Genomic DNA, 24,810 nt, shown 5'->3' on the forward strand with positions numbered 1-24,810 from the left:
TCTCGGCGCGGCTCACGGAAGAGCCGGAGAAGCGGAGTTTGTCCACGGAATGGGCCCCCCCCCCCCCCGCCAGCGGCCCTGCGGCGCATGCGCGCTGGGAGCCCGTTTGGGCGTTCCAAGAGGTCGGCTCTCCTGCGGGGAGGCGCGCGCTCCTGGCCAGCGGCGCGGCGCGGCGCGCCGGCACGAGGCTCGCTCCCGAGAGGGCAGGTGGGGGCGGGGAGCGGGCGCTCGGGTTGTGGTGGCCGGAGGGGCCTGGGCCGCGAGGTCGACGCCTGTGGTTCCGGCGGTCGAGGCCAAAGGACCCACCGCGGCTTGGTCGCCGGAGAGGGAGGGGTGCGCTGCCGCCGCCGCCCGGCCGGTGCCCGGTGAGCACGGGCCCCAGCGGGCCGGGAGGGTCGCGGGTCCCACGGCGTGGCCGCGCCCCCAGCCAGGCCTCCCCGGGTGTCCCTCGGCTTCTGATACTGGGAGGGGGTGGTCACCCGGCTCTGAATCCCGGCGCTCAGGCCGCCTCCTTGTCCTTCAACCGAGACTCGCCTCCTTTCTCCAGGCTCCTCCTTTCCCCCAACCCATCCGGCCCGGGGACTGTGCCCTGAAACCCCCAGTCACCCCACGTTCGCCCGCCCCCCACCCCCGGCGGTGTCCGCCCCACCGGTGCTGACCCGTGCTGGCACCCCAGCCCTGTCTCTTCTGTGGTGTTCTGTAGATCCCCGTGACCTTGCACTTTTTGCTATTAACACCCCAGCTTCCCCTCTGCTTATGTAGATTACCTGTGGTGACTTTGAAACTTTTTTTTGACTCACCCTACACTAAGAAATCTGTTTTACATGCGAAACTTGTGCTGTAGATGTAGATTACTGAAAGATAAGTTTAAAGGGAGAAATTACCCTAACCTCTCCAGATTCATCCTGATCTACTCTACCTTTGTTCTAATTCTATTCTGTTCTTCCCGTTCCAAAAGGCTATTGTTAACCCATTAAATTGATTTTAGGACCTACTGGTTCTGACCAGTTTTAAACCCATGCTGTAAGCCATCAGTCTTTGGTTTCCTTTACTTCTTCCCTTTGGGGGATGCTGACTGAGTTCCAATAATCAGATAATCACGAGTAACCTTCAATCCTAAAGAAAGGGTATATTTTTAATATTTTGACATTTCTGCTTCTCAGGGCCAAAATCACTTCAAGGACTTGACTTGAATTATCTAGTTGGATGCCATCAGGCTTATCTTGTTCTTCCAAAAGCTCTGTGGGACTTGGGGAAGAGATAGTGTTCATCTGGATTGTGGGGTGTTTATACGGAGAGGGAGACGATTTTTTACTGGACAGAGAAATAATTAAAGTTCAGCTTTAGGAAGATTAACTGGTTGGTACCTCGTAGGGAGAATGGGACTGGCTGGATGCCGGATGAGAGGACTGTTAAGGAGTGGGTGGGGATCAAAGCCGTGCAGTGATGTTCAGTGGGAGGGCGATGGAAGGTGTCATGACCAGGTATACATGACATGTGAGGATACATCAGTTCTGATAGGGAAGGAGTAAAAATAGCTAAGATTCTGGGGTGCCTGGCTCAGTCGGTGGAGCGTGTGACTCTTGATCTCCAGGTTGTGAGTTCCAGCCCCACGTTGGGCATAGAGATTACTTAAATAAACAAACGAACAAACAAAAAGCTAAGATTCTGATCTGGTGACTGAAGGACTTGGGCTGAGAGGACCAGGAGCTAGAATCTTTCTTTCCATGCCCTCTGCCTCTCTAAGGTGGTCTGAAGCAGTGGCTCCCCTAGGCCATTCAGCAATCTTAATCGCTGGGGGCGGGGCCGCTGGCACCCTCATCGGCTTCTGGAAAGGACACCTGTATGCACACGCAGAGACCATGCATATTTCATAGGAAGGTCGCGAGTCAGTCAATGAACACCTCTAACCCTCATGGTTCCCTAGCGTATGTGGGAGGGGAGCGGCAGTTGGAGTCACCCAGGAGCTTTTTCAAACATCAGGGCCCCGGAGCCTGACAAAGAACTCTTTGTTCTCGTGAGATGACTTTACGGTTTATAGAAGAATTTCACATGCAGTATCTGATTTGCCACTTTTCCTGTTTCACAGGGAAAATCAGCCCAGAGAATTGATGGGATTTGCCCCAGGTCTCCCACCCGGCAGGCCAGCCCTAAGGACCCGGGTACTGGCGCATGGGGACGGTGGCTCTCCCTCTCGTGTGTAAAGGTAATTCTGTTGATCCACTGTCAGCTGCCGGGTGAGGGTCAGCCTTTCGGGACCTTACCGCTTAGGCCTTGCCTCCGAGGCACGTCGCAGCCTGTAATACCGTGTGTCTCTCGGGTGCTAGGTTTACACTGACCCCCAGTGCACAGCAATATCAAAGCAGGCAGCTTGAGTATTGCATTCGAATTGCCCCGTACCTTGCTTCTGGCGGGTGGCGGGGAGAGGAAATAAGAGAGCGACGAATCGTAAACCACGAAGCTTTCCAACTTTCCATTTACATCTGCCCGACTTAAAAGCACTCCAGTCATTCAATAAACCTTCAGCGAGTAAAAATTGAATATGACAACACGAACACGTTAGGGGCTCAAGTATTTACCTCAAATCAATAGCCATCCCGAGTTAAAAAAATATATTTAAATCCACCCGGAATAAATATACACGTGTATAATAAAAGTTTCCTAAGATAATACCCAGTTATACTGCATGCAGTGCAGATTGATATTTCACATGTAATTTTAAAAACTGACCGGAACAAACAAAAATAATAATAAAACAAATAAATAATAATAAATTAATTAAAAACTGACTGGAACCAGAGGTTAAAGGACCAACGACCTGAGCAATTAGAAAGCAGAGTCTTGGGGATGCCTGGGTGGCTCAGTCGGTTGAGCGTCCGTCTTCAGCTCAGGTCATGATCTCACAGCTTGTGGGTTCGAGTCCTGCATCGGGCTGTCTGCTAACAGCTCAAAGCCTGGAGCCTGCTTTGGATTCTGTGTCTCCCTCTGTTTCTGCCCCTCCCCTGCTCACACTCTCTCTCTTTCTCAAAAATAAATAAACATTAAAAAAAAAAATTTAGCAGTCTTAAACCAAAACAAAGGAAGTAAAGCTGTTTGACACAGATGTGAAGTGAACACATATGGAAACTTATACTTAACTCATTAACCAACAAACCAGAAAGACCTAACAACCAGTGTGCAAGAGATTCCAAAGAAGATTCTAGAAGACTATAGATACTGAAATAAATGTGCACAGGGAGGCAAAACTGGCATCTTCTGCAGTGGGAAGAATAATTTGCATGTCTATACGTATTTGCATGGGGAGAGTTTGTTGCCTATAGACTAGAATAATTTTGCATTGCTCTCAGTTATCTACACTGTGCAGAGTTGTAAAACTAGTTCAAAGGCTAGAATCCTATAACCTGGAAGGCGTGTTCTAGACAGCTGCATCGTCTTCCACCGAAGCACAGAGCTTCTTTGCAGTCTCATAACCTCGATGAAAGATACTTCTAATCTTAAAATAAGGCCGGTCTCCTTAGATTTGGCCTGATTGTTCGCGCAGGTACAGTGTGTTAATTCACCATAAAGGCCTCCTTGAGTTTGCTTTGTTGGCAGCCTTCATAAGGAATCTCAGATGGGATTTGTAAAAATCTGGTATTTGCTATCTCATGGTATAAAAGCTATGCTCAAGAAGCTGTCTCCACCAGATTTCATCCATACTGCTTGTAAGTTTGAGCAAAGTCCTGTCTGTATTCTTGAGGTCCCCCAAATCCCCTAAGGCATCTGACACTTGTTAAATTGTTGAAGGATCATTTCAGGAAAGATAAGATCGTGACTCTCCCACTGCTATAAAATAAACGAATGTTAGTGATTTTATTTAATGCATTAATGAAGGAACATGCACAACGTGACGGATTAAATGAGATAATGTATATAAAATGCTTAATAAGGAGCCCGGCACAAAAACGAAATAAAACAACAAAACAAAAAAACCTTCAAATCCTTCTTAGGTTGGCCACCTGTTTCTCAAGGGCATGTGTTCAAGTGTTTCTCAAAAGCAGGAGTCCGTGGTCCACCAGTGCTGGAGCCTCATGGGGTACTAGTTAAAAATCCAGATTCTAGAATCGCTTTCCAGACCCTCCGTCAGCATTTTGGATGGAAATCCAAGCATTCGCATTTTAATCAGGTGCCCTGGGGAATTCTTATGAAGACCAGAGTTACACATACAAATAATTGTAATAAAACTTGCGTGAAGGGGCACCTGACTGGCTCAGTCGGAAAAGCATGCAACTCTTGATCTCAAGGTTGTGAGTTCAAGCCCCACGTTGGGTGTAGAGATTACTTAAGAATAAATACTAAAAAAAAAAAAAAAAAAAGCATGAAAACTATACTTAGCTTTATTGTATCGATGGACTCTTTCTTTTGTATTTCATTTTTTATGCGTTGATCTTAAGGAGGGTTTCTCATCCTTGGCTCTGTTGGCATTTTAGACCAGATGCCTTTTATTTTTAATTTTTTTTTTGCTTTATTTATTTTTGAGAGAGAGACAGAGTGTGAGCAGGTGAGGGGCAGAGAGGAAGGGAGACACGGAATCTGAAGCAGGCTCCAGGCTCCGAGCTGTCAGCACAGAGCCAGATGCAGGACTCGAACCCATGAACCACGAGATCATGACCTGAGCCGAAGTTGGACACTTAACCCACTGAGTCACCCTGGTGCCCCGTAGACCAGATGCTTCTTTAAGCGGGTGTTGGAGAGGCTACTCTGAGCACTGGTGGATGTTGACCAGCATCCTTGGCCCCTACCCGCTAGATGCTAGTAGCGCGCCCTGCCTCCCAGTCATGACAACCAAAAGTGTCCCTGGACATTGCCAAGTGTTGCCTGGGAATCACATCACCCCGATGGACGGCCACCAATCCTAACCCACTATATTGATCCTTATGGTCAGAATCCTCCACTTGCAAAAGGCTGTTTTCACTTATTTTAAGAGGTTCAGCCCTGAGGGCAGACACAGCAGTCTCGAGCGGTGACTCTGTCTTTGTTGGCCTTGCTCTTGGCCACAGGGACCGAAGACGAACGAACCCTTAATTCCTCCTCCGAGATAGGGAAGAATAGCGCACTCTGACAAGGTTATCTGGAAGAGGAAACCGCGCGTGCAGAGCCCTTCAGGGAGTGCCAGGCACACAGCTGTGTTTGGTAAATATTAAATGGTGAAATCACAGTCCTTCAGACTCTCGGAGGATGTGTCAGTCAGAATGCAGACGGGAGAACAGAAGCCACCGTGAGATTTCAGCTGGGAATTTCCGCGCGGTGCCTGGTGGTGGAGGAGGTGAGGGGCCGAACCAGAAACTAAGCAGCCCAGACGCTAGCAGTGGCTGGATGCTGCCGACACGGCAGGCTGAGCGCCCGGGGCCCCCGGGGAGACCCTGCGAGACCGAAGCCGGAGCAGACAGCACCGGTGGAGCCCCGCCGGGCAGGTGGTTTCGGGAACCCGCAGTGCCTCCCACTGGCCAGATCGGCGGGAGGGCACTGTGACAAACCGTGAAAGAGCTGGTTTGTAGGGACACATCAGTGCCTCGGACGACTTACTCTGAAGGCCTGATCGCAGCTCTGAGCCTCAGCTTCCTCTGGAACAAGCGCTTCTTACCTCAAGCCTCAGCCGCTCGGGGCAGGAAGAGGCACCCCATTAGCGCGGCACCAGCTGGGCCTGGGTTTGAGTCTCGGCCGAGCCGTGTCGTCCTGGGCCGCTCGCTGAAGGCCCCAGAAGCAGAGCGGGGAAGAGCGATGGTGACCCTCAGCAGGGAGATTGCTGGGTTACTGTACTGAACATGTGGGCCGATGCCAGAGGAGTTCTGTTCCCGGCTCAGGTCCCAGGTCCCAAGTCCCAGGACCAACAACAAGGCTCTGGGCGGAAGGGTGTCTCCCCTGTCTCTTCTACCCTCTGACCCTCATCCTCTCTCACCCTTCCACCGGAAGGTTTCCGCCACTTGTTTTCTCTGTCATCTCCCATGTTGTCTATAAGTTGAAACTTGGGTTTTCAAGAATGTCTTAAATTTAGGCTTTTAAAAGATTGCATAGGGGCGCCTGGGTGGCTCAGTCGGCTGAGCGTCCGACTTCGGCTCGGGTCATGATCTCACGGTCCGTGAGTTCGAGCCCCGCGTCGGGCTCTGTGCTGACGGCTCAGAGCCTGGAGCCTGTTTCAGATTCTGTGTCTCCCTCTCTCTCTGACCCTCCCCCTTTCATGCTCTGTCTCTCTCTGTCTCAAAAGTAAATAAACGTTAAAAAAAAAAATTAAAAAAAAAAAAAAGATTGCAAAGATAGTACGATGAATTCCTATGTACCCGTCACCCAGTCTCTCTGTCAGCATCTCACCTGATGCCGCTCTGTTAACCTGACTCTGATTTCTCCAGCTTGTTCCCAGCATCCTTTTCCTGTTCCGGCATCCCATGATGCATTTAGCCATGATCTCCTCAGTCCCCTCCAGTCTGTGACAGGTCCTCAGCCTGCCCCCGTCCTTGATGACCTCAGCCGTTTTCAAGTGTCCTGGTCAGTTGTTTTGTAGACCGTCCCTCCATGTGGCTTGTCCGATTAAAGCGGGGGTGTGTGTTTGGGGCAGAAATATCACAGAGACGATGTTGTGTCAAGGAGGTCATGGTGTCGATGTGTCTTTTGGCCGGTGAAGTTGACCTCGATCGCTTAGGGGGGTGTGTTACCATCATCAAGTTACCATCTTACCCTTTGTAGTTAATAAACATCTTGGATGGGGCGCCTGGGTGGTGCAGTCGGTTAAGCGTCCGACTTCAACCAGGTCACGATCTCACGGTCCGTGAGTTCGAGCCCCGCGTCGGGCTCTGGGCTGATGGCTCAGAGCCTGGAGCCTGTTTCTGATTCTGTGTCTCCCTCTCTCTCTGACCCTCCCCCGTTCATGCTCTCTCTCTGTCCCAAAAATAAATAAACGTTGAAAAAAAAAATTTTTTAAATAAACATCTTGGAGGGAATGTCTGAGCCTATGTAGGTCCCACAGGGATTTTACTCTCCTTGATTTTTATTCATTTCTCCGTTCTGTCGTTTTTGTTAACTCTTTAATTTCTTGTGTGACATGTCACGGGAGAGTTACGGAGTTGAAGAAAAAATCACCAAGCGAGATGTCTCCCGTTTCCCCACGGTACAAAGTATTCATGCACATTGTACACAATTTTAGGAAAACGACAGAAATGTAAGGAGAAAATAAATCACTATACTTACTACTTTTAACATTTTGAGATATCTCTTCCCAGTTATTTAAGGTTTTTTTTTTTTAAGTCATGAATACATAAAGTTAGTCCGTCATTGCTGGCTGGGAGCAGAGCTGGGAAGAGGCAAGAGAGGGGCTGTGGGGGCCGAGGGACAGAGAGAGGCCACAGCAGTGTTCCAGTCGTTCTTTGGCTTGTTTTTTGGAAAAAGCTCGGAAGAGATAGTATTTTCAGAGTTTGTTAACCACATCTGCTTTCTAACTAAAGTTTTGTAAATACAAACATTTTTGGAAAGCTTTACTTATTTTTGCTACAGGGAAAAACTCCCAGATGCTGCTTTGGAAACATTTGGATCAGACATTTAATTTTTACCAGTAACTTCGTTTTAAGGAGCAACATCGCCATCTTGTGGCCTTCCGGAGCATTGCCGCTGAGGGTTTAGATTTGTGTTCACGCCTGCTCTGGGCCTACATTACATGGCGATTTCAGCCTTTACAAGGGCTCTATCAGATCTGCAGGTAGGGCCCCCCCCCCCCACTGTAAAGTGGGGTGAAATAGCAAACAACATGTTGAACGCAATGTGTATGCCACTGAAAACAAAATGTCTGTTAAGAGCACTAACCCAAGAATGAAGATAGCTGTGCGTGTGAGTGGCAGGATTATGGGTGATTTACTAGTATTATGTTCTTAAGATTTAAAAAGTATTTGTATATAGTTTTACAATAGAATATTAGCAACTTCCAAAATATCGCAAATATAATCCATGCTGGGGCATCTGCATGGCTCAGTTGATTGAGCGTCTGACTTTGGCTCAGGTCATGGTCTCATGGTTCGAGCCCCACATCGGGTTCACTGCTGTCCGTGTGGAGTCTGCTTCAGATCCTCTGTCCCTCTCTGTCTCTCCCCCTCCCCTGCTTGTGCTTTCTCTCTCAAAAATACATTAAAACGTTCAAATACAATATACGTGTGTGTGTGTGTGTGTGTGTGTGTGTGTGTATGTGTATGTGTGTGTAATCCATGCCACCCCTCTTCTCTGATGAGGAAGCCAAGCCCTGGAGTGAAAAGCCTGCTAATGGGGTAGAAAACTGTTTTGGGGGCACCTGACTGGCTCAGTCAGAAGAACGTGAGACTCGACCTCTGGGTAGTGAGTTTCAGCCCCGCTACTAAAAAGTAGAGATTACTTTTTTTAAAAAAATAAACTATTTTTCATCCAAGTGGTCCTGGAGACCTGAGTCCCTATAAGGATTTTTAAAAATAGTTTTACTGAGCTGTGAATTACAGACCATACAATTCCCCTATCCGAACTGTATAATTCACTGTTTCCACGGCATTCACAGAGTTGTATAACCGTCACCACAATCAATTTGACGTTTTCAGTACCCCGATAAGAAGCTCCACACCCCTTAGCATCACTTCCTAATCTCCCCTTCCCTTCCCCCAGTCCTATGCAACCACTTGTCTACCTTCTGTCTCCGTGGCTTTGCCCGTTCTGAACATTTCACGTAAATGGAATCCTACACTGTGCTTTCTTTTGTGTCTGGCTTCTCTCCCTGAGCGTGATGTTCTCAAGGTTCACCCACACGGCAACAGGTGTCAGTGCTTCCTTCCTTTTTATTGCTGAATGAATTCTATTGTGTGGACGGACCACCTGTAGGCCAGGGCAGGTGGTTTGTTGGGAGAACGCGGTTAATGGGCTGACCAAGCCGGCACCGATCCTGCACGATGGCCAAAGAGGAGGAGAGCGGTGTCTGGACGTGTCAGCCTCCCGACAGCCAGGCTGAGAAGGGTCGAGTGTGGGCCGTTCTTACAAAGTTGAACTGTTGACGGAAGGAGGGCCTTAGGACACAGGAGACCACAGAATCTTGGTGGTCCCCCATGGGAAGAAGAACCACGGTGGGGGCGGGGTGGCAGGAGGCTTGGCAACTGGACACAGCAGGATGTGAGAAGCGGGGAAAGGGCCCCCAGGAGCGTGGGCGGTATGCCAAGGGAACTGGGTGGGGAATCCGGATAACGTATGTACGCCCTCTTTATCCAGTTAGTGAGGAGTGACAAGAGCTTACGAAGATACCCATCCTCCGTGGGTAAACTGAAACAGATATAATCGTAAAATTCTGGATGGTGGAGAAATAACTTTAGTTAGTCTGAAATCTGCCTGTTTTGGAGAACCGCATTCACCAGGGACGTTAGGTAAATGCAGCATCACTACCTGTACTTTGTTACGCGCGCGCCTGTGTGTATGCGTGTGTTTGGTAAAATATATATAACAAAAATTTACAATTTGAGTCATTCTAAGTGCACAGCTGGGTGCCATTAGACACCTTCACATTGTCTGCCACCAGCACCACCCACCCCCAGAACTTTGCCCCCAGTCTCCCTCTCCCTCCCCCCAGCCCCTGGCAACCACCACCTGACTCTGTCTTTGGATTTGGCAACAGCAGCTACATCCTAGAAGTGGGATCATACGGCATTTGTGTTTTTTTGTGATGGTCTTATTTTATGTTAGGTACTTTTAATTTTTTTAATCATTTTAAGGTTTATTTATTTTTGAGAGAGAGAGACAGACACACACACACAGAATCCAAAACAGGCTCCGGGCTCTGAGCTGTCAACACAGAGCCTGATGCAGGGTTCAAACGCACCAACTGGGAGATCATGACCTGAGCTGAAGTCGGCTGCTTAACTGACTGAGCCACCCAGGCGCCCCTACGTGCTTTTTAAATACGTAACTCTCATTGCCGTCCTTTGTACTTAGTATTTCTGTTCTTTTCACTGAATTACCAGCCCTGAGGGATTTAAAATCTGTGTAGCATGGCACCTGAACTTCAAAAGCACTTTGTTGTGTATTGCACAACCTTTAATATTCCAACCATCAAAAAGCCAAACCCGCTATGTTCAGTCACTTGCCAAGAATATCAGTTACTGCTGAGTAACAAATGACCCCGATCTCACTGGCTTAAAATAGCGGTTTATTACCGATCGATGTTCCCTCAGCTGGCTGGGCCGTTCCTCTCTTGGTTTCTTCTGGCTCCCTCACATGGCTAAACACAGCTGCGGGGTTTGCTGGACTGGACCGTGCAAGATGGTTTCCTCTGTGCCTGGCAGTGCTTCCAACCCCCGGCGTCTGGCCTCTCACACCACTTCCTAGCCTGGCAGTCTCAGGGCCGTGTCTTATGAGGGTGAGGACTTCCATACCCCTACCGCAGGCTTCTGCCACACTCAGCAAGTGGCCATTCTGGGCTGGAGCCCGTCCAGATGAGCGACCACCTTGCAGGGGGACCTGCATACTTTATAGGAGGATTTGTGGTCTCTATAAACGATGGGTGTTCCAAGGCCCTCTAGTGGTTGAGATTGGTAAGTGTCAGTCCAATCTAAATTCTAGATCATTGCCAAATTCATGCTTTTCTGCTGGGGATAGTCAACCATAGTGCATGGAACTTTTTCCATATCCTTTGAGGGATCTTGGAAGTCTTTTTTAAAATTTTTTAAAAATGTTTATTTATTTTTGAGAAAGAGAGAGTACGAGCAGGGGGAGGGGCAGAGAGAGAAGGAGACAGCAGGATCCTGCTGTCAGCATAAAGCCTGATGAGCTCGAACGCAGGAACCCTGAGATCATGACCTCAGCCAAAGTCGGAGGCTTAATTGACTGAGCCACCCAGGCGTCCTTGGAAGCCTTTTAAGCAGAACTTTTAGTTAAGGGGATCGCACTGTCTTCTGACTCGGCGTACCCGTGACTCTAGTACGCTCCGGGGAGTGTAGCGCCCTCTGGTCCGGAGGAGGCGGGCTTTGGCGCCTGGTGGTCTGACACTGAGGCCGCTGGAGTCCCCTCCTGCCCCGCGCGTGTTGGGGGATCGATGGCTGGTCCTGTAGGAGTGTGCGTGCTGTGTGGACAGTGGCCACGCCGCTTGGGGGAGGGGGCCCGAGTTGTCTGAGGCCTCCCGTGGAGGGGAAGGCCGCCCCCCCCGCCCCCGCCCGGCGCCGTGGCTCCGCCAGGTGAAGGCCACGGGCACTGCCAGAGTGTGCCCGCAGGCAGGCGGGGTGCAGGGACCCCGAGCTCGAGCCAGGGGTGGGCTGTCCGCGGAGGGACCGGCGCCGGGGCCAATCCGCGAGGGGGGCGGGGCCTCCCGCCATCCCTCTTTCCTGCTCAGAGCACAACTGCATGGAGGCGCTGACGGCGTCTCACTGCAGCTCGTCCCCAGGCCCCTCCGGATCCCCGGCCCACCACGTCGCCGTGTGGGGCGGGATGGGCAGGGCAGGACCACACGGGAGGAGCGGGGGTTGACTCGTCCGGGAGAAAGACTTGGGAGGGAGGGCAGCCGGGACTCCCAATCAGGTGTCCCGTTACCTGGAAGATTTCCTTGAGTCTCGAGCCACACCCCCCACCCCCACCCCACCCCCGCCAACCTGGGATGGGCTTCCCTTCTTCCTTGGGATGGACAGCCGTGTGTGCGGAGAGTTTATGGGGGGCGGTGGGTTCGGCACGCTGCTCCCCTCTGCACCTTAAGCCTTGGCTGTGTCTCAGCGGGGACACTGGGGCCCTGCCCTTGGGAAGCTGAATGTGGGCCTCAAACCAGGGAAATTCAGAGCAGGAATGGGGGACCAGAGGGAATTCGAACTGGCAGAACTTGGACATGAGGGTGACAGCTCACAGATGGGGAGCTGAAATGTGCAGGAATGCTGCAGTCTTGAATGTGGGTGACTGAGGGGTGGGAGAGACCCGCCACTCACCCACCACCAGTCCCCCCAGAAAGCAAAAAATTCCACCCTACGCAGGTACCCCAGGGCCCCAGCTCCAGGCTAGCTCTACCCCCATAATACATTTTTTTTTCTGCTTTTCCAGAATCTCCAGTATCCGGGGAGCCCTCAGTGACTGTGGATTCCGCAGACGCCTCTGCAGCCCTGTCCCCCCCCCAGCTGAGGCAGCACCGCCACCGGCTCAGGCCCAAGGTCGCTGCCCTCCTGGGGCCCTGGCATCTCCTGAGTGCCGGGTGGTCCAGGGCCTCCCGCCCGGGATGGGGGACGGATCCAGTTGGGAGTCCACAGAGCCCTGGCCCCCGTCTCCCTGGGACACGGTGTCGGGATGAGGGCCCCCGGGCATTCTGAGAGGGTCTGTGACCCGAGCCCATGTCCCAAGTGCTGGCCTCCGATGCTTGGTGCTCAGGAAGGCCGGGCTGTTACCCTGGCTGAGGCACAGCAGGTCCTGTGTGGGGACGGGCTCCGGATCCGCCTCGCCCAGACTCCCGGCTCTGCACGTCATGGCCGTGTTGGCCGTCCTGGAATGCCTCAGTGTCCTCATCTGTAAATCGGGTCAATAAGAATGATCGACTTTCATAACACGGGGCCAAGTGAAATGGGGACACCCGTGAAACCACATCACAGCCTGCCCAGCACCCACGGGCCTCTGTTCGTACGAGCTCACGGTACTCTGTGCCTCAGGGGTCCCGACAGGCCCCGAGAGCCCTGCATTTGGCACATTTTTCAGGTGGGCAAGTGGAGTTTGGGTAGGCGAGGTGACAGACCCAAGGCTGCCCAAGAGAGGGAGAGGCCCAGGTTCTCCAGCTCCGTGCGGGCCCCTCCCCAGCTTTTCAGCCCCGGGGGTCCCGAGGCAGCCCCGCCTGCCTCGACCTCCACCCCAGATCCATTTTCCTGAGCCCCCGGCCCAGGGGTGCCTCCACTGATGGATTTTGCCTCCTTCCTTAGGACGGAGCCCCTGGACTGCCAGGTTCCCTATCCGGGAGGAGGAGAAAGAGGAGAAATCCGTCTGCTGGGGCCTGAGCGTGGCCTGGGGGACCGACCATCGTCCCAGGATGCCCCTGCCCGAGCCCAGCGAGCAGGAGGGTGAGAGTGTGAAGGCTGGCCAGGAGCCGTCCCCGGAGTCCCCTGAGCCAGGGACCGATGTCGTCCCCGCCGCCCCCACGAAGCCCAAAGAGTTCTCCAAACTGGTCCTGCTGGCAGCCTCCACAGAGAATGTGGACGAGGTGGACTCCCAGCCCAAAGGAGGGCACTGTGTCATGTCCCTGGAGTTGTCTGGCCCTGACACACTAGCCAGGACCCCCCAGATCCTGCCAGTGGAGGAGCAAGCGGGCACAGTCCAGCCAACCCCCCAGGTCCCTGAGCATAAACGCAGCAAGCCAGACACAGGTGAGTCCCAGGCCTGCTGCCCCCAGCCCAGCCACCTTTGTGGCCCTGCATGCTCAGACACAGGCCCTGTGTACCCCCTTTCGGGGGGGCGGCCTTGGGGTCCCATCCCTCCTCTGAGCTAAGCATCCTCGTGTCTCATCACAACTCTGTCTCAAGCTGGTGTGACGATCTCAGGGGGCCATCCCTGTGCATCCCCCATCGCTCCCATCTGTGCCCTTGGCCTCGAGCCTTGCTCTGCACCAGCTAACCCAGCCCTCCTCCCCTGCCCTCAGCAGCCCTCACGCCCCTGGAGTTCCTGAGGACCCCTTTCGGGGGCCGCCTCCTGGTGCTCGAGTGCTTCCTGTACAAGCAGGAGAAGGCCGTGGGGGACAAGGTGTACTGGAAGTGCCGCGAGCACTCTGAGCTGGGCTGCCGGGGCCGGGCCATCACCCGGGGCCCACGGGCCACAGTGATGCGCGGCCACTGCCACCCACCTGATGAGGAGGGCCTGGAGGCCCGGCGCCAGAGACAGAAGCTGCCCAGCCCAGCCCTGCCTGAAGGCCCGGGGGGTCCGGAGGGCCCCGGGGGCCAAGTGGAGGAGCCACTGGAAGGGGTGGGCCCGTGGCTGTGCCCTGAGGAGCCGGAGCCCGCCCCTGGCTTGGTGCTGAGCAGGCCGGCCGCAGAGGAGGATGAGGGCCTACGAGCCCTGTCGCTGCTGAGCTTGCCCCCCAAGAAACGGCCGACGCTGGGGACCGGTGAGTGCCTCACAGCTGGGCTCCCCTCTGGGGCGGGCGGGAACCCCCAGGCCCTTCCCTGTGCCCAGATGGAAGTGTGGGGTCCCTCTTGGTTTTCTAGTGTGCTCAAAGTCAAGATGAGTAAAAAATATAAACATGTCCCCCAAATCATTGAGCCCGTGGGATAGAACTAGTGCTCCAGAACCAGGGGTCCCAGGGCCTTCTGGAACTTTCTGATGCAGCAGGGTCTGGTGTGAGGCCAGAAGCCTGAGTTTTAACAGGCCCGGGTGGTGCTGGTAACCCATGAGTTTAGGGAAGGTCGGCCTAGGGGAGAATGTTGAACTTTGGGCCGGGTTCAAGTCCCAGCCCCCACCTCGTGTAGCCTGGTGACTTCAGAACACGTTCTGAACTTCTGGAGTTTCAGGAGCTTCATCGGGGCTGGGTGACGGCTCAGGTTAGGGGCGATTAGGTGTGTGATGTGTGGGAAGTGCTCAGCACCGGTCCGTGTGTGCTGGTCGGCCCCGGAGGCCTTCTGCGTGGTTTTTACCACCAGTAAGTGGGAGGTGGGCTCCATCCCAAACGCTGGCTCCCTCCTGACCCAGATTCAAGGATGCAAGGGGTTAGGGCAGCTGCTGTGCTGGTACCGAGGGCCGGCAGGGGCCAGGCGGGGCAGGGAAGACGCGTTTTTCACTGTGTGTCTTTTGTATTTTATGGCACGTGCACGTGTTATTCGAAAATTAGATAAAAATTTCAAACAAACCCTAAAAAAAGGTATGGCCGTGAGTGACTGAGTGCCTAGGCTAGGAAGTCAAAGCCGGCTCACTCCTTCCCGGGTGCGTGACCTTGGACGTGACGTCCCCCCCCCCACCAAGAGCCGTGGCCACCGCGCCGACCTCCGGGAGAGGGACTCAGTCTCTTCCCCGGGTCACTGGGTGGGGGGTCAGTGGGAGTACACCCGCGGCCCACGCATGCCCGGCTCAGGGGAAGCTGCGATAAAGGTCAGCATCGAGGAGAAGGCGCTTGCACCCCCCGCCCCGCACCTCCTGGGCCTGCGCTCCTGGCGCCCTGACTGCCCAGACTCCTCCTCCAGGAGAACCCCGGCCCCTGGAGTTCCTGAGGACTTGCTACGGGGGCCAGTTCCTGGTGCACCAGTGCTTCCTGTACAAGCGAGAGAAGGCCGTGGGCGACAAGGTGTACTGGACGTGCCGGGACCACGCTCTGCACGGCTGCCGCAGCCGGGCCATCACCCAGGGCCAGCGGGTGACTGTGATGCGCGGCCACTGCCACCCGCCGGACGTGGAGGGCCTGGAGGCCCGGCGGCAGCAGGAGAAGGCCATGGAGACGCTGCAGGCCCGGCCGGGCGGGCCCGGGGGCCAAGTGGACGAGCTGCTGTCCCGCGGCGGGCCCGGGCCCCTGACTCTCGGCAGAGCCCGGCCTAGAAAGCGCGCAAAGGCCCTTCCGGCCCAGCCCCCGGCCCTGCAGGGCGCCTCCGCCGGAGACCAGGAGGATGACCTGGGTGAGTCTGTCACAGCTGGGCCCCCTCCAGCCGTGCTTCCTCGGGTCTGGGGAAGTAGGAGGGACCCCAGACCCTGAACTCCCACCTCCCTCCCCCACCCTCCTCCCGTGTCTCCCCAGGAGGCCCCGAGTTCCTGAGGACCCCTCTGGGGGGCAGCTTCCTGGTGTACGAGTCCTTCCTGTACAGGCGGGAGAAGGCGGCCGGGGAGAAGGTGTACTGGACGTGCCGGGACCAGGCCCGCATGGGCTGCCGCAGCCGCGCCATCACCCAGGGCCGGCGGGTGACTGTGATGCGCGGCCACTGCCACCCTCCTGACCTGGGGGGCCTGGAGGCCCTGAGGCAGCGGGAGAAGCGCCCCTGTGCGGCCCAGCGGGGGAGCCCAGGTAGGACAGACTGCGGCCAGTGGCCCTTGGGGACAGGCAAGGGACCCAGCCAGCCAGTCTTTCCCTCTGACCCCCCCTCCCCCCGCCCCCCGCCGCCGTGTCCCCCCGCGAGCACCCTCCTGTTCTCACTGGAACACTCTGGAAGTAGTTACAGCCAGTTCCTGCCCCTCTGCGGCCTGCTGGGTCCAGCGCCAAAATCTCCGCAGCGCCTGATAGACCCCGGCTCCCCTCCTCTTCCTCCGCATCCTCCTCCTCCTTTTTTAAAACAATTTGCAGGATTTACAGAGAAGCTAACCACGAACTGGCTGCTCGTTTTCACAGTGCGAGTGGCTGACACCGTGCCCGCACTGAGCACGTCCTGCAGACCGGGTGGTTTACGGGTGGGAGGTGACACTTCTTCCCTCCTCCTGTGGTTCTCCAGAAACATGGTCCCTGAGGGACCCGTGACGAGGGTCAGAGCCCTGCTCTTTTCATCTTTGTCCACCTGGTGTTCTGTCCCTCTGGTCGGAGTTCCTCTCGTCCTCTTGCTAAGAAGAGCACTGTGGCCCAGTCTGGTCTACCCACTGGCTCCCGGTCTGTGTCCCGGGGTCGCCTGCCTGTCCTTCAAGGGCCCCCGGTCCTATGGTTTTCTGAGTCATCAGAGTTGCCTTTAGAGTCTTCCTGGCACCAGGGCACCTGGGTGGCTCAGTCGCTTAAGTGTCCGACTTCGGCTTGAATCATGATCTCAGGGTCTGTAGGTTCGAGCCCCACGTCGGGCTCTGTGCTGACGGCTCGGAGCCTGGGCCTCCTTCGGATTCTGTGTCTCCCTCTCTCTCTGCTCCTCTCCCGCTCATGCTCTGTCTGTCTCCCTCTCTCAAAAATAAATAATAAGCATTAAAAAAAATAGAGTCTTCTTGGCCCCAAAGTTCTCTCAAACTAGAAATCTCTGATTTTGTTTTTAGAAAGTTTTTAAAAAAAATTTTTTTAACATTTATTTATTATTGAGAGATGGAGAGACACAGAGCATGAGCAGGGGAGGGGCTGAGAGGTGGAGAGACACAGAATCTGAAGCAGGCTCCAGATTCTGAGCTGTCAGCACAGAGCCCGACGCGGGGCTTGAACTCACAGACCACAAGATCGTGACCTGAGCCGAAGTCGGACGCTGAACCGACTAAGCCACCCAGGTGTCCCTGATTTTGTTTCCTTCGGATTCTCCCTTTGTATTCTATTTCCGTGTGACTGGGTACAGGGGGAAGACGTTCCAAGTCGCAAGGCAGCCCCCGCCCCGTCCTCACCCCCTACTCCCGCCCCAAATAACCAGCCCCTCATAGAGTGTCTGCTGCCCAACATCTAGTCTGTGCCTCTGCTGCTATCAGCTGGGTTTTTCTGTTTTGTTTGTATTTATTTTTTTTTTCATTTTTTTAGTGCTTATTTATTTCTGAGAGAGAGACAGAGAGAGCAGGGGAGGGGCAGAGAGAGGGAGACACGGATTCGGGAGCAGGCTCCGGGCTCCCGGCTGTCAGCACAGAGGCCACCGCGGGGCTCGAACCCACAGACTGTGAGATCATGATCTGAGCCGAAGTCAGATGCTTAACTGAGCCACTCAGGCGCCCCACCCGGTTTTTAAGTCTCTCGGCCTGCTGACCAGGGAGGAAAGGAGGGACCCCGCGCGCTGCCCCACCCTCCCAGTGCCTCTGCGGTGGCTTGTCTGCAGTTCAGTAGGAGGTCGGTCACCGGCCGCAGGGTGCCCGGTCCTTCTTCCGAGGCCGTTTTCTCCGCCGTCGGGCAGCCGCTCTACTTGTTGGCCTCGTCTTCTGTGTCCTCACACACGCGGTGGCCAGGCAGCGGGCGGCTCCAGGCTGGGCTCCGGTCCTCCCAGGGGCCCCTCCTGCTCTTGCTTGCCCGACCCCCTCGTCTCGCTGCGGAGTCCCTCCTAGTCGCTCCCCGAGCCACAGCGGGAGGGGCCGGGGGCCACGCTCACAGACCGCGCGCTCCTGGTGACGCCTGATGGGGGCTGGTGGAGCTCCTGGTTCAAAGTCACTTTCTGTGGCTGTCTGGCCCCCGTTCTCGAACCCGTCCTATGCATGTGCTGCGTCTTTGCTGACGTTTTGGGGTCGCGTCTCCATCCCTGGGCTATCTGGCTGCACTGAGGGCCTTGGGGGCCGGAAACTCAGTTCCCTCTCTCAGAGTGACTCTGTCTTGGTCTTTCGTGACTTTCTGCTCCCTGCCCGTTTCCCTCCATTGTGCCTGTTGGTCAGCTGTCCATCGTCCCGGCCTGACTGCCTGGGACATTCCCTCCATTTTGTCTCCCAGCCTTTCCATCTCATGTCTGCGTTTCTGCTGTCGTGCCTGGACATCTCTGCACCCCATCCTCTCGGGACGACAGGCCTGTCTCCTGCCTGTGGCGACGGCTTTGTTTTCCCCGAGCGCCTTTTCTCTGTGTGTCTGCTTCGGTCTCTTCCTTCTGGGTAAAGCTTCTCTCCAGTGTCTGGTGATCCTTGCCCCGCTGCTCATGTTCAAGGCGAGGCTGCGAGCTCTGTACGTGGTGCTGACGGGGGGCCTGCGGTCAGGCAGCTGCGGCCGTGAGTGGCCACTCTGGCCCGAGAGCCCAGGCCTCGCCTCTGTGGGGCTGCAGGTTAGGTTTGCCGGTGCCCATGGCAGGGGCCGCCCCCTGGGCGGGGTTCTGGGAGCCGGCAGGGACAGCTGGGCGGGAAGTGCCAGCCTGCAGGACAGACTTCCCCCACCTCCTCCCCGGGCCTGGCTCCCTGGGCTCTTTGCTCCCCACACAACTAACCCCCCTTCGGAGGGACTCCGCATCCCCCGCACCTTGAGCTTGGCCCCTGTGCTCTCGGGTCCTCAGTGGCTGGCTTCCCCTCCGGGCTCTGTGACCACTCGCCCACTCTCCCCACCTCTGACGTTCTGGGTGCATCTCTGCCCTGCCACCCCCGCTGCTCCAGACCTGGAGCAAAAGACTGTCTTTGTCACTTCGGTGCACGTTGTCACGGGCCGTGTCATATGCCCATTCCACCGCCCGCCGCGGCCTCCGGAACGCATTCACCCCCCATGGCTTCCGCAGCCACGACAGACTCCCCAGTGTGTCTCCAGCTCCACTGTGGTCCCCACGTGCCCAGAGGAAGTTCTCAGGGTGGAAGGCACAGCCACCCTCGGTCCTCACCCTCAACACTCCAAGACGGTGCCTCTGAATACGTGGCCTCGGTCAGCTAGTCCTCGCTTTCTCCTACCGCCCCCAGGTCACATCCCCGCCCAGCTCAGGGAGTTGCTGCTGCTTCAGCCCCCGAGCCTCCCCGCTGCACACAGATTCACCCTGACTGCCATTTCACTCCCGAGCCGCTTGTCCCCACAGGGCCCGTGCCTGTTCCTCCCACTCCATGAGGACCGCACTGCCGTGCACCCCACCCCCCCTCGCCTGCCCACGGGAACCGAGTTTAAGTAGTGGTTGCAGAGAGCGGCCTCCTTCCTGCGCCCCCCCCCCAGGTGGGGAGACAGTTTCTGCCTTCAGGGCCTTTGCCTCACCCATCTCCTGCCTCCCTTCACGCCCCCCGCCCCCAGACCGGGACTAGGCTGGGTCTGGGGGAGGGGGCTGCCTCCTGGGCTCCAGGGCTGGCTCCTCTCCCTGGGGGATGTGGGTGCTGAGCGGAGGGGCGCTGGCGGGTCTCACTCCAGGAGCCCTGCCGCTCCGGCTTTGAGCACAGGGGCCCCGTCACCTCGCTGCTGGACCCCAGGACCTGGCTCCAGGCTCTCCCTCCCCCCACCACCTCTCTGGTCTCTCCCCAGGAGGCCCCGAGTTCCTGAGGACCCCTCTGGGGGGCAGCTTCCTGGTGTACGAGTCCTTCCTGTACAGGCGGGAGAAGGCGGCCGGGGAGAAGGTGTACTGGACGTGCCGGGACCAGGCCCGCATGGGCTGCCGCAGCCGCGCCATCACCCAGGGCCAGCGGGTGATGGTGATGCGCAGACACTGTCACCCGCCCGACCTGGGGGGCCTGGAGGCCCTGAGGCAGCGGGAGCAGATCCCCAGCCCAGCCCAGAGGGAAGGCTCAGGTGCGGGTGCGAGGGTGTGGGGGGTGAACGGGCTCTGCGCCCCGGTCTCCCTGCTGCCTGCGCCCCCCGCCCACCCCCCTCCCCCCGCCGCAGCGCCAGTGCCAGGCTAGAGATTGTCTGGGATGTTCTGTCCACCGCCCGTGCCTGGCGGGGCCTAGCTGCCCACGGTGTTTCCCTCAGGGCCGGCGGGCTGCATCTGGGCTCCTCGCTCATGGCCGGGCTGGTCTGGGGTTGGCTGCTGGCGAGAGAACCCACTCAGGCTGCCGAGGGAGGGGTGAGGCCGGCGCTAGCAGCTCCAGGAAGCGCTTAGCTCCATTTGGGGGGAGGTGCGCCTGGACGTGGGACCCTCCGACTCCCCTCCCGGGGTCTCCCGTGTCTGTTTCCTACCTCCTCTTTCACTCCTCACCCTGCCCACCCACCCCCCAGTTCTCTCTGGCTACCCAAACCCTAACATTGCATGGCTTTTCAATGAGGGCTTCAGAAGCCTCTAGAGAGAGTGGACTGGTTGCCAGCTGGCCGAGGGAGGGCGCACAGGGAGCCAGGAGGCTCCCGGTGAGTGGCCCAAACCGGCCGTGGGCCTCGCTCCATGTTCCAGCCTAGCCTCCGCCCTGGGGTGTGTGCCAGCAAGTGTGGAGTCCGGGCCGGGTCAGGAGAGGCCTCGGAAAGCTCTGGGTTTGGGCGGCTGCAGGGCCAGCACCAACACTCCCCTCCCCGCCCCCGGGAAGCAGCAAGGCCCTGGGAAGGAGACTGCCGGTCCGAGCTCGAGGGTGTCAAGCCGGGGGCCCTAGACTAGCAGCCCGAACTTCCGTCCTTGGGCCCCATGGCGCAGGCAGGTGTGGAGGCGGAGAGCAGAGTGGGTCGTGCGGCAGGATTGCGGTGGGGCGGGCCGGTGGGACACAGGAAGGAGCCTCTGTCCCTGGCACGCAGGCTCTCTACCCTGCTTCCGAAGTGCCCCGCTCACGCTGTCCCCTTCCTTCCAGGAACGCCGCAGCCTCTGGAGTTCCTGCGGACTTCGCTCGGGGGCCGGTTCCTGGTGTACGAGTCCTTCCTCTACCGGAAGGAGAAGGCGGCCGGGGACAAGGTGTACTGGATGTGCCGGGACCAGGCCCGGCTGGGCTGCCGCAGCCGCGCCATCACCCAGGGCCAGCTGGTGACGGTGATGCGTAGCCACTGCCACCTGCCTGACCTGGCGGGCCTGGAGGCCCTGAGGCAGCGGGAGCGGCGCCCCGGCGCGGCCCAGCGGGAGGACCCAGGTGGAGACAGGGCTGGGGGTCAGAGGTGGGAGTACCAACGAGCCGTGGGCATCTCGTGGCTGCCAGCCCAAGGTTCAGACACCTCAGGGCGTTGGCGCCATCTGGACCTTCGCGCCCTGGCCTTTCTACCTTTCCAGAATCTTCTACCTCTCCTGTCCGCTGGCTCCTTCTCCTGAACCTGAAAACACCCCCAGATCTGTCCCATCCTCAAGAACAACTCCCCTTCTCATTCATTCCGTCTCCTTTCTTTTATTCTAAGAGGTCTTCACTTGTTACAGGGCAGTATTTTGTGAAAATCTGATGAAAAAATAGAGAGCGCTCCAGAAGAATGTACTAATGTCTGTGTGCACGCGCACACACATGCACGTGTGCACACGTTCGTAAGGCTTGCCGATAATTAATTTTATTGAACTGAAAATGGGTCCCCTTCACATAAACAGAATATGAAACCAGTCGTTAAGAGGCATTTTTGTGTTTTATGTTAATTCACGTAACTGATAAGGGCCACAGGAAGCCTCGGGGGCCCAGTCAGTTAAGCGTCCGGCTCTTGATTTTGGCTCAGGTCATGATCTCAAGTTGGTGGGACTGGGCCCCAAGTCGGGTTTGGGCTCTGCGATGACTGCACGGAGCCTGCTTGGGACCCTCTGTCTGTCTGTCTGTCTGTCTCTCTCTCTCTCTCTCTCTCTCTCTGTGCCCCTCCCCGACTCGCACTCGCTTGCTCTCTCCCTCTCGAAATAAATAAACTCAAAAAAATAAGGGCCACATTTTATCAAATACAAAACTGATTCCAGGTTGTATAAAACAGCCCAAAGAAATTTGATTTCTGTTCAAAGACAAAACAAAAACAGAAGGAGACTTCTGAGAGAAAGCCGCCAGTTGGCGGCAACAGGAAGTAGAATTCGTGGCGCCCCTGTGGTGCCGCAGAGGGCACCTCGCTTTGTTTTGCACGTTTTTATTTGTTGCTTTATTTTGAGAGAGAGCGCGAGCCCGCGTGGGCAGGGGAGGGGCGGAGAGAGAGAGGGACGGAGGGGAGCCCGCGCAGGCTCCACGCGGTCGGCGCGGGGCTCAGAGGCACGAACCCTGAGATCCTGACCGGGGCCGAAACCAAGAGTCGGCCGCTCGACCGACTGAGCACCCCCCCCCCCGGGCGGAGGGCCCCTCGCTTTTGACGCCCGGTTCAGTCCCGATCTGCTCGGTGGAGGGGCTGACCGCTGACCCTCAGGATCCCGACCAGCTCCCTTCACCAGGCGCGGGAGTTTGGGGCGTCAGGAAACCAGAATTCCCCGCGACGGCCCACATCAGGGTCTCTCCTCCCGGATTCCTTTATCCTCGAGGCCTCGAGGTCATCATCGCAAAGTGCGCGCCTCGGGCTCTCGCCGCCTCAAGGAGAGAAGAATTACTAACCCGCGTTTTCCGTTCTCTTCCCTCAGAAAACACGAAACTTCCGCCAGAAGTGCAGCTGCGTGTCCAGAGCGTCCCTCCGGAAACCCAGCAGGTGTGCGGGTAGCGGTGTCCGTTGTCTGACGTCGCACCACAGATCGCCCGAAACGCGGTGGCTTCTGGTGACGGAGAGTCACCGTCTCCCACAGCTTCTGTGGGCAGGATTTCCGGAGTGGTTGGGCCGGTGGTTCTGGCCCGGGGTCTCTTGTGAGGTTGGAGAAGGTGTCGGCCAGGGCCGCCGCGGTGACGCGAAGGCCGACGGGGGCTGGAGAGCCGCTTCCGAAGCGACTCATTCAGTCAGCATGTGGGCTGCTGGCCTCAGCTCCTCCCCGCACGGACCGCTCCTCAGAGCTGCTCCGGTGTCCTCACACCCGACGGCTGTCTCCCCACGAGCGCGCCGAGGGAGGGAGCCGAGCGAGAAGGCCCGCAGCCCTCCCACGCGCACTCGGGGCCCGGCCGGGCGGCCGCGTCTCGGCCCTGACCCAAGGCCCCAGAATTCTACGAGGACTGGGTTCACACCAGCTGTGTTATCGGTCACAGTGCGACGAAGCCAGAAGTCGGGACACGGAGAAAGTTGGGGACCTCATAAATGTGACAGACAACACGCTCCTGAACAACCGATGACTCGGGGGGAGAAATCCCGAGGACAGTGGAAAATAGCCCGAAATGAACAAAATGGGGCACCGCCAGACGCGCGGCCGCAGCAGAGCCCTGCTGACGGGGAGCCTGGGGCTGGGAGTTCCTGGATTAAGAAACGAGATGTCAACTCGTTAACTTAAACTTCCACGCGAAGACCCTGGCGAAACACGAACGAGGCAGTCCTGCAGTGAGAGGGGAGACGATAGGGAATGGAAATTCACGACATAGAGAAAAGTCGGTTCTTTGGAAGGATCATCAAAATGGATAAACCTGTAGCTCCATCACCCCCAAAATTGGTTTTTAAGGAGAGGGAAGACTCGGGGGCACCCGGCTGGCTCAGAGGAGTGTGGGACTCTTGTTCTCAGGGTCATGAGTTCGAGCCCCACATTGTACGTAGATCTTACTTTAAAAAAAAAAAGAAGCAACTTTAGGGGCCCCTGGGTGGCTCAGTTAAATGTCTGGCCTCGGCTCAGGTCATAATCTCGAGCTTCATGGGTTCGAGCCCTCCGTCGTGCTCGACAGCTGTCCTGCTGACAGCTCGGAGCCTGGAGCCTGCCTCGGATTCTGTGTCTCCCTCTCTCTCTGCCCCTCCCCCTCCTCATGCTTTGTCTCTCTGTCTCTCTCAAAAATAAACATTAGAAAATAAAATCTTTAAAAATCAAATCAGGATAGGGAAGATTCCAATTACTAAAATCAAGAATGAGAGGAGAGACACTACTACCTACATCACAGGGAAACACACACACACACACAGAAGGATCGTAAGGGAAGCTATGAGGCCAGCCAATCCAGTAACTCAGATGAAGTGAATCCATTTCTAGAGAGGCAAGTACGTACCAAGTGTGGCTCGTGAAGAACTACGAAAACCCGAACAGGCCTGTAACAGGCAAAGAGGCTGAATTAGAAGTTCTAAAACTTCCCGTCAAGGAAAGCGCAGGCCCCGAGGTCACTGGTGGCCTCTACCTACCAAACACTAAACGAAGAATTAGCACCCGTCCTTCACAGACTCTTCCTCAAGGTAGAAAAGGAGGGACAGGACTTTTAGGGAGAGTGGGGGTGCCCTCGAAGTGGCCGTGGTCCTGGGCGCACGGCTGTGGGGACACTGCGCCTGTCGGGCTCCACGCTCAGGGCGGACACGGTGGAGTGAGGACAGCAGCTCAAAACTCGCTGAAAAAAAACAGGAAGGAAGCCGCGGTGACTTTCTGACCAACACCACACCCTGTCCCTCTTGCTTCGCTCTGTTCCTCCACCGCACGGAGCCCACGCTCGAGGGGAGGGCGTCGGGCTCCCGCACCTGAAAGGAGGGAGAGCAGAGAACTCGTGATTTCCAAACCCGTCACGGTGATACAAGAGAACTTCTCGTTTCTTGACAGAGGATCTTGCAAAGGCCACACGCAGAGCCCCGGGGACTCTGGAGGGGGGGGGGTGGGCCTTCTCAGGAGAGTCGGTGGTTCCTCCCGGGGCACGCTGGCGTAGAAAGCC

General features: G+C 56.5%; 1 protein-coding gene and 1 long non-coding RNA gene across 8 annotated transcripts; one reads left to right on the forward strand and one right to left on the reverse strand.

The window, feature by feature from the left end:
• Positions 1 to 117: 117 nt before the first annotated feature.
• Positions 118 to 23,357, forward strand: FLYWCH1 (FLYWCH-type zinc finger 1). Of its 6 annotated transcripts, none has more exons than XM_032591567.1 (10): positions 118 to 207; positions 2,090 to 2,206; positions 12,046 to 12,152; positions 12,906 to 13,346; positions 13,619 to 14,080; positions 15,150 to 15,575; positions 15,695 to 15,958; positions 19,733 to 19,996; positions 20,977 to 21,274; positions 22,680 to 23,357. In XM_032591567.1, the coding sequence occupies exons 4-10, from the start codon at positions 13,013 to 13,015 to the stop codon at positions 22,771 to 22,773; spliced, it is 2,142 nt and encodes a 713-aa protein (XP_032447458.1). In that variant the 5' UTR covers positions 118 to 207; positions 2,090 to 2,206; positions 12,046 to 12,152; positions 12,906 to 13,012; the 3' UTR covers positions 22,774 to 23,357. The 6 variants fall into 6 exon arrangements, with proteins under 6 accessions (XP_032447458.1, XP_030156379.1, XP_032447461.1 ...); XM_030300519.1 differs by lacking the exon at positions 118 to 207 and adding an exon at positions 235 to 365; XM_032591570.1 differs by lacking the exon at positions 118 to 207 and adding an exon at positions 235 to 365 and having other exon boundaries at positions 20,977 to 21,249.
• Positions 21,479 to 24,500, reverse strand: LOC115503947. Of its 2 annotated transcripts, XR_003965535.2 has the most exons (3): positions 24,296 to 24,500; positions 24,166 to 24,205; positions 21,479 to 23,510 (listed from the first exon to the last, which is right to left on the reverse strand). It is a non-coding gene; the product is annotated as an uncharacterized LOC115503947 (long non-coding RNA). The 2 variants fall into 2 exon arrangements; XR_003965534.2 differs by having other exon boundaries at positions 24,166 to 24,498.
• Positions 24,501 to 24,810: the final 310 nt, after the last annotated feature.

This window comes from Lynx canadensis, chromosome E3 (assembly GCF_007474595.2).
Source record: "Lynx canadensis isolate LIC74 chromosome E3, mLynCan4.pri.v2, whole genome shotgun sequence".
In the NCBI taxonomy this organism is placed as follows: Eukaryota; Metazoa; Chordata; class Mammalia; order Carnivora; family Felidae; genus Lynx; species Lynx canadensis.

Bases quoted from the DNA above. Each gene is read 5' to 3' on its own strand.
- FLYWCH1 (XM_032591567.1), top strand. From the start codon at position 13,013: ATGCCCCTGCCCGAGCCCAGCGAGCAGGAGGGTGAGAGTGTGAAGGCT. The intron at 15,959-19,732 runs GTAGGACAGACT...GTCTCTCCCCAG, and splicing joins GGCCCAGCGGGGGAGCCCAG to GAGGCCCCGAGTTCCTGAGG. The intron at 21,275-22,679 runs GTGGGAGTACCA...CTCTTCCCTCAG, and splicing joins GACAGGGCTGGGGGTCAGAG to AAAACACGAAACTTCCGCCA.